This window comes from Balaenoptera borealis, assembly GCF_965194805.1.
Source record: "Balaenoptera borealis genome assembly, chromosome: 3".
Taxonomy (NCBI): Eukaryota; Metazoa; Chordata; class Mammalia; order Artiodactyla; family Balaenopteridae; genus Balaenoptera; species Balaenoptera borealis.
The window spans coordinates 4462131-4474767 of NC_138866.1; the positions used below are offsets into that span (position 1 = coordinate 4462131).

Genomic DNA, 12637 nt, shown 5'->3' on the forward strand with positions numbered 1-12637 from the left:
GCAGCAGAAACAAAACCAGGTCTCTGCCCTCTTGGGACTTACATTCTGGCGAGGGAAGCTGTCTCAGTCGGTTCCGGCTGCTATAGCAAAAATACTCTAGACTGGGTGGCCTAAACAGAAATGGATTCCTTACAGTTCGGGAGATCAAGGTGCCAGCCCGTTGAATCCCTTCTTCCTGGTTCCCAGACATCAGATGTCTTCTTGTTGTATCCTTACATACACACCATTTCTCATCACATTACATAATTTCTGTCTCTTATTATAAGAGCACTAACCCCATCCATGAGGGCTTTATAACCTAATAACTTTCCAAAGGCCCCACCCTCCAAATACCATTGCATCAGGGATTAGGGCTTCAACATATGAATTTTGGGGTGACACAAACTGAAGTCGAATGAGGAAATATTTCTTGAGGATCAGTTCTTAGTTCCAACATTCAAGAATATAAAGTACCGGACTTCCCTGGTGGCGCAGTGGTTAGGAATCCGCCTGCCAATGCAGGGGACACCGGTTCGAGCCCTGGTCTGGGAAGATCCCACATGCCGTGGAGCAACTAGGCCCGTGAGCCACAACTACTGAGCCTGCGCGTCTGGAGCCTGTGCTCCGCAACAGGAGAGACCGCGACAGTGAGAGGCCCGTGCACTGCGATGAAGAGTGGTCCCCACTTGCCGCAACTAGAGAAAGCCCTCGCACAGAAACGAAGACGCAACACAGCCAAAAATAAATAAATAAATAAATTTATATATATATAAAAAAAGAATATAAAGTACCCAGAAAACAATCAAATGATTAAGAATTAGAATACATGGGACTTCCCTGGTGGCACAGTGGTTAAGAACCCGCCTGCCAATGCAGGGGACAAGGGTTCAAGCCCTGGTCCGGGAAGATCCCACATGCCATGGAGCAAATAAGCCCACGTGCCACAACTACAGAAGCCCGCGCGCCTAGAGCCCGTGCTCCGCGACAAGAGAAGCCACCGCAATGAGAAGCCCGTGCACCGCACTGAAGAGTAGCCCCCGCTCGCTGTAACTAGAGAAAGCCCACGTGCAGCAATGAATACCCAACGCAGCCAAAAATAAATAAATAAAATAAATAAATTTATTTAAAAAAAAAAAAAACAAAACAGGTTAGATTCAAGTTTTATTGTGGAGGAGGAATGAACATGGCTGGGTGATGAATCAGACCGGTGGGGGCGTGGAAGAGGGATGTCAAGTATGCCATCTCAGTTTCTTGTTTGTGTTTCGTGGAGGACAGTGGTGTCATTAGCTAAGATGGAAAATGGGGGAAGAGACAATCTGCAGGAGAGGATCTGGAATCCCACTTTGGTTTGGTTCCACTAGCTAACTGTGCGACACCTAGTGGACAGACCTCAAGGAGGTAAAAAATAGCTACGTACTGGGGATAAGAAGAAATTAGGTTGGAGAGAAATATAATGGGAATCACTGGCATACAAACTGCATTTAAAGCTGCAGAAATATCTCTTATCTATAAAAAAAATATAGAAAGAGAAAAGGCTCAGAACCAAAAGCTGTGTAATTCCAATATTGAGAGAATGAGGACTTTGCAAAGGAGACTGAAGAGATATGTTCAGATGGAGAGAGAAAACCACCTTTGTCTAATGAGAATCTTAATCAGTGACACACCAAGTGAAAGTGGCACAGTGAAAGCAATCTGTCCTGAAGTACACACAATAAGTGCATGATCTGTACATCGTTTTAAAAACCGTAATTAAACTGATTAAACGTCAGTCTGCTTTTGATTATCACTATATACTTGCACTTCAAAAACAATGTCAATGATATTCTTTCCTTAAAAAAAAAAAAACAAAAAAAACTTCTGTTGGTCTAAGTTCTAAATAATTGCTGTGGTTACTGTATGCTTTCATAATATATACTTAAAACTTCATATTATCATCACATTTCTTACTTATTCCTTAACAAACACTGTATTTCATGGAAGTTAATTTGGAGAACTCCTTGAAGACCAGTGCACAGAAACTGTAAAACAGAGGGTTGTTAACTATTCAACAGCAAAATTTAAGAAAATAAACTATTTATATAGGGGAAAAAAATCACATTTCAAAGAAGACTACTAGAGAAATGACAAAAGATGCTAGGATCTATTGCCAGAAGAAATCAAAGATGTCTGCCTCATTTCCACCAAGAACTGGACACATATTAAAGCAACAGATCAAATTATGTCACTGTTTATAATTTGGCCATTTTATCTGATTTTTGCAAAGAAAATCTTCAGAAGTTTTTGCCAAATAGAAATTTATGATGCACTAAAAGACAAATACTGCATTTACAGACCATATGTACATAAGCTTCCCTCTTTGTTCAAAAAATGTAAGTGAGAAGTATTAATTCATTTTTTCTTTTTGTACAATTTTATTTTAAAATGTTTTACTATTATAATATGTATTCAAATACAGATTTTCACTGCCTGCAGTGGCCATTATTATATTCCTTCCATTTCAGAATTACTACTGAAATAGATTTCGCTGTATAGAGGAGGATGAAGGTGTTAACTGATCAGCTCTGATTATCAATTTTCTTATATGTGTTACTGAGTTCTAGCGACTGGCAATGGAGTAATTATCAAATACACATCAAGGGACTTCCCTGGTGGCGCAGTGGTTAAGAATCCGCCTGCCAATGCAGGGGACACGGGTTCAAGCCCTGGTCTGGGAAGATCCCACATGCTGCGTAGCAACTAAGCTCGTGCACCACAACTACTGAGCCTGCGCTCTAGAGCCCTCGAGCCACAACTACTGAAGCCCGAGCGCCTAGAGCCCATGTTCCACAACAAAAGAAGCCACGGCTATGAGAAGCCCGCGCATGGCAACAAAGAGTAGCCCCCCCCCCCACCGCAACTAGAGAAAGCCCGCGGGCAGCAACGAAGACCCCGACGCAGCCAAAAATAAATAAAATAAAATAAATTAAAAACAAACAAACAAATACACATCAAAGTAAAGCATGTTCATGAAACAAAGTATCTAAATTTGCTTTAAAATCTGTTTTGTATATTCTCCTCTGGAGTTTTCCTTGAGGGTAGGACTTAGTTAATTATCTCATTGTTTCAAGGGGACAGGGTTAATCCACATTAGAAGTGTCACCAAAATCAGTTTCTATAGACCTGAAACTAACATAACATAGTAAATCAACTATACTCCAAAACAAACAAAAAAATCGGTTTCTATAATCAACGTGACTTAAACTTATAATTGTGATTATACAACGCAACTGGGCAGAGCAAATGAAAACGAAATCTCAGAATTCCTGTTTGGAAAAAGCTGAGAAAACAAGTCATTGATTCAAAGAAGTAGGGTGGTAGGAAAAATGTAATATTGAGAAAACTTCTAGTCAAAAGTGTGGATTAGATGATTCCCATGCTCACTAACACTACGGCTAGAGGCAAATGACCTACAACAACCAGGCCTAAGATGGAAGGTGTTGGAAAAACAAACTCTAGCCAATATCATCCAGGAATGGGGTGGCACACTTTGAATTGTTTCCGCAGGGCAATCTATTCATTCACATTTTAAAAACATTCTTTTTTCTGTACATGGACCTATTCAAAAGGTTAAAAAGGTACATAAATAAGTTCCTGTCTCTTAGCTATTCAGTTTCTAAGTTACCAAAGCTATAGCCACTCTCAGTCGTTTGAGAGGCAAAGCAAAGAGACTCAAACCATTTACAGTCAAAAAGAAATGACTAAGGAACTAAATGTAAAGGCTGGGAGCACTCTACAGGCCTAGAAAACAGGTTCAAAAGTGGAGCTTCACATGCCCTCCATGCTCCCACCAAACTGGTTTGCTTGCAATGTTATTCAATGTCTGATAAAAGGTATGTGAACAAACACAACGCTCCTTCCCTTCTTGCCCACCTCTCATCCCCCATCTGGGCTTTCCAAAGCCCAGATCAAGATCTCTTTCCTTCAAGAGGCCTCTCATTGCTATCACTGAGCCTTCTTTGGTTTCCTTATTTATTAAAGGGTAGACCACCTATCATATATAAGGCTGAAACAAGGTAACACATTAAATGGGAACCATGGTGTCTGGAAAAGAGGTGTGCAAAAACACCTTTATTCCAAAAAACAAACAAACAAAAAACCTTTATTCCACTTTGCCCTCCCTCCTGGGCCTAAGTGGAAGAGTAGGTCCTATGCTTATGGTTTTTAAAGAATGTTAAACTTTTAAAAACTATAGTAAGCAAGTAAAGAATCACCTTCAATTAGGTTACATTTAAGTCTTTTGGCTGCTCCAAGACACTACATGAAATCTGACACTATACTAGCTGGAATCTGTGCATTGCTATCACTCAGTGGGCCCCTTCATATAGAAAACAGTTTATTTTAGAATTCAGTCCTAAGAAAAGTTTGATTCCCTTAGAAGTTTTTCTATCTTAGAATCAGCTAACAGTAGTATAGTTTCCTTATTTATCTTGATTGCCAGGAAGCTCATTAGGGTTGACCCTAATGCTTCCTTTTTTTCTGTGATCCTGATTTTCACCAATTTACATATTACTTTACCTACTTCCCTATTTATTTATTTATTTATTTATTTGTGGGTTGGCTAGATTTTGTTTCTCCACACCTTCCATCTTAGGCCATTAATTTTGGTCTGACCATTCTAGGTAACTTTTGACCAAAATGACATTATCTACTCACCACCGCCATCAAGCCAAACCTTCACCGAAATGGGGGAGAGCTAATACTTGAGATTCATTGCTAAGCAACAAAAAATCAGACATAGGCTGTTTCCACTTTTCCCCACTAGCAGAGACCTTAGGCAGGGATACTATCATTTACTGAGTACCTGTTTCATGCCAGCAACTGTCACATTCCTCAATTCAAACAAAACCTTTATGGTATTAACCTCAAGTTTTTGGTTGAAGAAATCAAGCCTCAGAAATGCCAAGTAGTGGGACTTCCCTGGTGGTCCAGTGGTTAAGACTCCGCGCTTCCACTGCAGGGGGTGCGGGTTCGACCTCTGGTGGGGAAATAAGATCCCACATGCTGCATGGCGTGGCCGGGGCGGGGGAGAAATGCCAAGTAGTGTATCTAAAGAGGCACAGTAAGTGGTAGATCCAGCATTTGAATCTAGAACTGACTAAAGTCCATGCTTTTTCTAAAAAACGAATGCTTCTCTACCCTCTCCTCACACTTACTACTCCTTTTCTGAAAGTAGTAATAGGTAAGAGTGGTATTTTGGACTCTAGGCTAGGATCTGCCTTATAGCACAATTCCATGTACTCATTCACTCAGTTATTTACTGAGAATCTTCTATGTGCCTTGTACCACCGTTAAGGCTGCAGGGTTACAGCCCAGGACTTACACTCTAGAGGAAGTAGACAAGCAGCAAGTTAAAAGATAAAAGCAAGACAATTTCAGGCGGTGCTACAAAGAAAATAAAACAGGGTTGAGAGAGAATGATGGCGAGGGGGGTGCTAATTTGAAAGGATGAAAGGGTAGGCCTCTGAGAGCTGAGACTTGAAAAACAGATGGCACTAAGAAGGTGAACATCTGGGGTCAGAGCACTGGAAGCAGAGGTAAGAGTAAGTGCAAAGCAACAAGTTCAAGAAACTGAAAGAAGGCTGGGAAGGTTGGAGCATAATGGGAGCATAGGGACAAGGAAGGAAGTCAGGAAGGAAAGCAGGGGCCAAATCATGTGTGGCCTGGCAGGTTACGAGAAGTTTGGATTTTACTGAATGCAATAGTATGTCTCTGGGATGATGATGATGGTGATGTGTGTGTGGAGATATAAAACATAAAATGTACCATTCTAATAACCATTTTTAAATTTACAGTTCAGTGGTTATCAAGTATATCCACACTGTTGTGCTTGAGGGATTTTTAGGCAAGGGAGTGAATTCACATAATTTAAGCCTTAGACTCTAATTCAGAAAGGAATAGTGTGTGTGTGATCCAGTCAGATCCCCAGAAGTAAAATCCAGCAGTCTGTATTCAGTCCTTGTCAAGAATCTATAAAAACGTAGTTAGTATAATAACCATATGTATTACTACAAATTACAAGTGAGTTATCAACAAAATTAAAAATTAAAAACCAACTCTCAATTTGGAGTCATGGCAGCAGCTTCTATTTTTTTTGGGTGCTTAAAATCTAGAAGACAAAAAGGGGAAAGAAGGGAGCAGAATTGAGAACTGGAAAAGGAGAAAGACACTTCGGAGTGTTTTTAAGAGTGTGATACTCTGAGACGCTAGAAATTCTACCTGAAGTTTACGGCTCTCCTAGGAGAGGAGACAGGGTCCGGACACCACAGAACAGCCCCTAGCACAACAGTGCCTCTTTCCCTGCCCCTCAGCTCTTATATTTGAGGGGAATAACTTACACAAGAAAGAAAAGAGCCCATCACAACCATTTACATTAGCTTAATGTTTATTCATATCTGAAACCACACTGTAAGATTAAAGTAACTGAATAGTTACTATGAATTTTACTCAAGAGAGTTCCTATTATCTCACCAGATCATGTTAAAATTGGGTAGTTTTCTTTAAGAAATTGAGTGTACTGCTTCCTTTTATCACATAAGAATTCAGAAAGGAGTAGAATTTCTTTGCTGTAAAGGAAATGAAAAATGCCTTTTGGGGTCCCCCTACTCCAACAAGTCATTTTACAAAGATCCCAAGGTCAGAAGTTAAGATATGCCAAGGTCAGATCTCTGGTCAGTGCCCTCTAAAGGGAAATTTGATGCTGCTACTAATAAGATTCCCAGAAACCACTGGGCTTGCTGTTACTGATAATTAATCACAAAGCTAAACAGAATGGGACCTACTAACACAAGACACCTAGGACTAGGAAATGGCTCCTCTCCTGACCTGTGAAGTCCACCATAAATAGGAAGGCACAACCTTACACAACAGAGTCAACTAACTTCCAAGAGCTGCCCACATCTTCCTAAGAGTCTGCTAACAGTAATGACATGAATGTTTTCTTCAACATCCAGGTAGTGTTTCTGATGCCACATTTTGAAAATACAATGTTTGTGTGTTTATCCAATAATACAATAGGACACAACTCACTGGTAAATGTTCAGATTTAAAAACTGTAAAAAGTTTTCACTTTTGTTCACTCTTCCCATGGGAAGTAGTGAGAGCAGTTTATAAATTGGTCACCTAGAAAGAGAAGGTCATGAGATGACAAAAGAACGTAGATCTTAGGAAATGTTCCTTCTTGATAATTGTTTTTGCTAATAACCTGTTGTGGGCCCTGAATTTCCCAGCCTTAAAACAAACTGATCAGACTTCCCTGGTGGCGCAGTGGTTTAGAATCCCCCTGCCAATGCAGGGGACACAGGTTCAATCCCTGGTCAGGGAAGATCCCACATGCCTCGGAGCAACTAGGCCCGTGCGCCACAACTACTGAGCCCGCGTACCACAACTACTGAAGCCCGAGCGTCTAGAGCCCATGCTCCGCAACAAGAAAAGCCACCGCGATGAGAAGCCTGCGCTCACTGCAACTAGAGAAAGCCCGCGCGCAGCAATGAAGACCCAACGCAGCCAAAATAATTTTTTAAATAAATAAAACTGATCTTACTAAAGCAGGCATCAAAACAAATAGAAAGGCTTTTTGTAAATATCAACCCAGGAGTCTGGCATGCTTTAAAAAATTATTATTCATTCTCTTCCAAAAGCCTAAAATGCTAGTTGTAGGTAGGTCAGGAGCCGTGGCCTCTTCTGACACGGATTTTTCTTTTCCTACTGGGGGAGACAGCTGTTGACTGGAGGTGGTGGGGAGGGAGGGTTAATAATCGGGAGACGCAACCTGACAGCACCGAGGCTTATCAGTAAGCCAGGCTTCCAGAGCTACCAGGTTAGGCATTGGGCTCTATGACTCAGGCTGCCCTTTGTAGGTCATGGGGTTGACAGGATTACTTTGGAGGGTTTCTTGGGCTTGACTCCATGGGAATTTACATTTATGGCATCTCTCCTTAGTGATAAAGAGCATGGTAAAAAAGGCAAAATAGCGAATGGAATGGTTAGGATTAGTAACTTTTGGCAAACCTGAACTTTCTGAATATATAAAAGTGAGAAAAAATTTAATACTTTTTGACTTTCTTTCAATTTGCTGATTCTAATGTCAATGGTTTTCTGCTCTGCGATGTTTTACTCGATCTAGCACAAAGCACTTCTATATTTGGTCTAACCGAAGATAGTTAAAATACCAACAGCCTCGAGTGAAGGTCACAAATTCTAACTACCTGAAACCTCAAGATTTGAAAGCCTTCTTAGGTTTCTCTCAAAACTAAATGTTTTAAATACTCAGCTCTTATTGTTAGCTTTCCTACTCGACCCAGTGATTTAGTTAAGTGGTTTAGTTTTTAATAAGTTCTACAAATGAGGATGTCGCTCCCAAATTATAGTGATGAACATCTAGGGAAAAAAAAAATACATAATACTATGCCCTATATCTGGCAACAATGAAATGTTCATTAATTACATGCCAGGGAAAAAAAGCAAAAACAAACATGGGCCTTAAAGCAAAGGATTAAAACTATTCAAAACACAGTTAAACCGTGATTAAATATTAAAACATATTCAGCCTTAACTAGACCTTACTTTTCTCATCTGCAAAAATAAGCAGCTCCTGCTGTTTTATCTCTACAATGGCATATTACTCAGCCGTAAAAAGGAAAGAAGCACATTCTACAACTTGGATGAAATCTTGAAAACAGACTAAGCCAGACACAAAAGGCAACATATTATATGATTCCATGCAAACAAAATGTCCAGAACAGGCAAATCCAGGGAAAAAGTAAGATTAGTGGTTGCCAAGGGCTTGGGGGGGTGGGGGTGGGGAATAACAGTTATGGGGTTTCTTTCTGGGATGATAAAAATGTTCTGGCATTAGATAGTGGTGATGATTGCACCAACTGCTGAATACAGTAAAAACAACCGAACTGTGCACGTGGGAATGATGTCAATAAAAAGAAAAGAAAAAAAGCAGATCTCTAGGGACTCTTTCAGATCTGTAACTACTCTACTACAGAACTACTAGATTCCCTTTCTGCTGTTCCATTCAAAAGATACCAACCATACATGCCAGACAAGTAACTCTTTAAAGAAATGGACATTAAAATACCCCTAAACTGTACAAACCTGTAGCAACCACTTGCAGAGAGAAAATAATGACTTTTAAGCTAACCTGATATGTACCACTTCAAGTAAAGCCTACATCACCAAGTTTTCTGAGTATGGAGAAGTGGGTTAACAATTTGGTAAGCTCAAATGCAGAATATATAAAATACCCTGGTTTTCTTAATTACTATAAAGCCAACATGACCATACCGTGAGAAAAAATAAATATAGCTTTATGTGGTTAATGTATCTTTCCCCAAGTATCTAATTTCAAACGATATCCCGAATTCAGCAAACTCATCAATAACCAACACCCCTCCCTTATTCCATTCCGATTAATAATGGGAAAACATGGCTTTTAGTTCCAACACGATCACTGTGCAATCACTCTGCGCTACCAGAATGCATACAGAAGGGATCTTTTGATAACCTTTTAAGTACTCAAATATATGTTTCATTGAAACCTATAGCCCCTGCTAAACTCAAAGTACTGGCAGTTCTACCAGGCCCTCCGAAATCCAGAACAGCAGCGCTGTTAGCACTTGCTATTACATTTTGACAGAACCTCCGCTCCTTCGCTCAGTCCTGAGTCACAGATCCATCCAGCTTTAGTTATCTCCGCCTGGGGCTTTCGGTCGATACGATACAACCAGACCAGCTTCTCAGTCCAGACTTTTCGCCTATTTCATTCGTTCCTGAGAATGTTAACAACGCTTCAATACTCAACGTTCACCATATTTTGAGGCCCCATCCAATTGTGAGAATTTATTAGACAGCGCTGGAGTAACTATGGCGTAAAGTATTCTACCACTTAAATCTAATTATCACAGCTACTAGGTTAACTAGTTACCGCAGGATTATTCTCAGTCTATTTACTATTCCAACAATTTAACAAGATAGCCTGTGGATAAGATAATAGGATAACAACTTGAAAACACCAGTTACGAAGTAAAAACAGAAAGATTTACATATGCAGATAAGGCTCTTCTGCCCCAGATATTTTCTTTGGCCCTCGTTCAAAGCAGTACTAAAACAGTAGAAAGACCCTTTCCAGAATCCTTCTTTTCACGGGAAAAATAAGGAGTTTTCTATCAAGTAAAAAGCATCTGGCAACTTTACTTGATTTGATCAATTTAGTGGCGAACGTTCCTAGCTGTGTAACTAACCAGCCTTCCTGCAAAAAACCAAATACTTAAGAAAGGAAAGAAAACTCCCCCAAACGCCCAGGACTGAGAGCAATCTGCAAAAACCCGCGGCACCTCTCACTAGGCGCCGCGGGGGGAGCAGAGGCGAGGCCCTCGCCGCAGCGCGGTGACAGGCCCCGCCGACGCCGAGCCCGCACACACGCGAGCTCGACGTGCCGCCCAAGTCCCGCCCCGCCGAGGCGAGGCGAGGCGAGGCGAGCGCGGGGAGCGCGGCCGCGGGCAGGATCCGGCCTGCGCGCGGGGCGGGCGAAAGGAGGGCCGGGCGGGCGCCCCCGCCCCCCTCGGAAGGCGCCTCCCGGGAGTAGTTGAGGCTCCGGGAAGGGGCGGGGGCGGAGCCGGGGCAGCGACGCCCCCCAGAGGAAGGCCGGGGAAAGACGGCGGCCCGGGCGCGAGGTCCAGGCCGCGCAGCCCCGCCAACGCCCTCCCGCGCCCCCGGGCCTCCCGGGGAGACGGCCTCGCGGCCGGCCGGCCGGATTCCGCGGACAACGGGCCCCGGGCCGACTGCTGGCCGAGCACGCCCCGCCCCTCCCCGCCCCGCCCGAGGAAACTACGCCATTGCGGCCTAGCGGGCGGCGCCGCGCCTCCGCCGCCATCTTCGCCGCGCCGCCGCCCGCCGCCCCCGCCGCGGCCCGCCATCTTTTGGGGCCGCCATACTTGCCCCGCGAAGAAGATGGCGGCGCCCATCACACACATAAAACATGGCTTCCCTTCAAAACAAAAACATCCCGGGGGCCGGCGCGCGCCGGCGCTCACCTGAGGACCACATGGTGACCGAGAACTCGCCCTCCAGGGTCTTGATCTGCACCTGCTTCTGCTCCCACTTCTTGTTGCCCGCGTCCGCGCCGCCCGCCGCCCCGGCCCCGCCGCCGAGGTAGCCCTTCTTGCCGCTCTTCTTGCCGCCGCCCTTCTTGACGCGGCCGCCGCCCGACGACGACGAGCCGCCGCCGCCGCTCTTGCCCGCCGCCGCCACGGTGACCAGCGTCTGCTCAATGTAATCGTCGTCGCCGCCGGCCGGCGCGGGCACAGGGATGAGGATCTGGTCCTCGAAGCCGTCCTCGGCGCGCAGCCCGTCCGAGTCGTCGCCGCCCACCACCTCCTCGCGCGTCTGCACCAGGATCACCTCCTGGTGGTGGTGCACCTGGGTCGGGTCGTCGGTGACGAGCGGCTGCAGCGCGATCATGGGCGGGTGGTGATGGTGGTGGTGGTGGTGGTGGTGGCTGCCCGCGTGCCCGTGGCCGCCCCCGCCGCCGTGGTCGCCGCCGCCACCGTCCTCGTCGTCGTCGTCCTCCTCCTCCTCCTCGCCCACCACCGTGGTCTCGATGGTCTCCACCGGGATGGTCTCCACCTCGATCTCGTGCAGCTCCACGATCTCGGCCGGCATCTCCGAGCCGTCCGTGGCGATGTAGAGGGTGTCGCCCGAGGCCATGACTGAGGGCTCGGCCGCCACCGCCGCGGCGGCCTCAGCTCCGGGGCTGCGGGCAGGCGGGCGAGGAGGCTGCCGGCCGTGGGGAAGGAAGGCAGAGGGAGGAAGGCGGCGGGCGGGCGGGGGGAGAGGGGGCGGGCGGCGGGGGGAAGGGGCGGGCGCGGCGGCGGCGGCGGCGGGCTTCCCCGCCTCCTCGCCTCGGTGCGCCCCGCGCTCGCTCGGCCGCTGCTCGCCCCGGCGCCCCGCCGCGCCTCGGCCGCCCGCTTTGGCCGCGCCTCCTCCCGCCCTCCGGGCCGGCGCTCCGCTTTCCCCTTCCTCCTGCGCCTCCGCCTCCTTCCACACAAATACCAACTCCTCACCCCGAGCCCAGATCTCGCCGCCGCCGCCGCCGCCACACTCCGCTCAGGCTCGGCCTCGCGAGACTTCCGTGCAGCCTCGGCCCGCCCCGCCTCGCTCCTACTTGCCTGCTCGCCCTCTCGCTCCTCCTCCTCTGCCAATCGATCTGCCCGTTCGCCGCCGCGGCCCCGCCCACTCAACCCGGGCTCCTCCCGGATTGGGGCCGCGGGGACGGCCTCCGCGCGCGCTGGCTGCCGCTGCGCGTGACGTCAGCGCGCCGCAGCCGCCGCAGCCGCCGCGAGTCGCGCGGCCCCCGCCCTTCGCGGTGCCACAGCTGCGGAGCCCGCCGCCCCGGGCCCGGGCCGCACTCGGGAGCGGGGCGTCGACGCTGCAGCCGCCGCCTTGGAGCCGGTGAGCCGTCCGCGCGGCCCCCGGCGCCGCGGGGGAGGGGGTCTGCGGGGCAGGGCGGGGCCGACCGAACGCAGGGTCCCGGCCGGTGGGCGGCCCGGGGGCCGCGAGGGGGAGCGGGCGGCGCGCGCGGGGCGGTCCCGGCGCCCCAATAAAGTCTGCTTTG

The 12637-nt window shown here is 46.9% G+C and overlaps 1 protein-coding gene across 1 annotated transcript in view; it reads right to left on the bottom strand.

Annotated features, from left to right (window-relative positions):
- Positions 1–11734, bottom strand: part of YY1 (YY1 transcription factor) — a 30716-nt gene extending 18982 nt beyond the window's left edge. The window contains exon 1 of the mRNA XM_082385860.1: positions 11058–11734. Coding sequence (XP_082241986.1) covers positions 11058–11730 — 673 coding nt within the window. The 5' untranslated portion in view covers positions 11731–11734. The remainder of the gene's footprint in view (positions 1–11057) is intronic.
- Between the last annotated feature and the right edge of the window lie 903 nt (positions 11735–12637).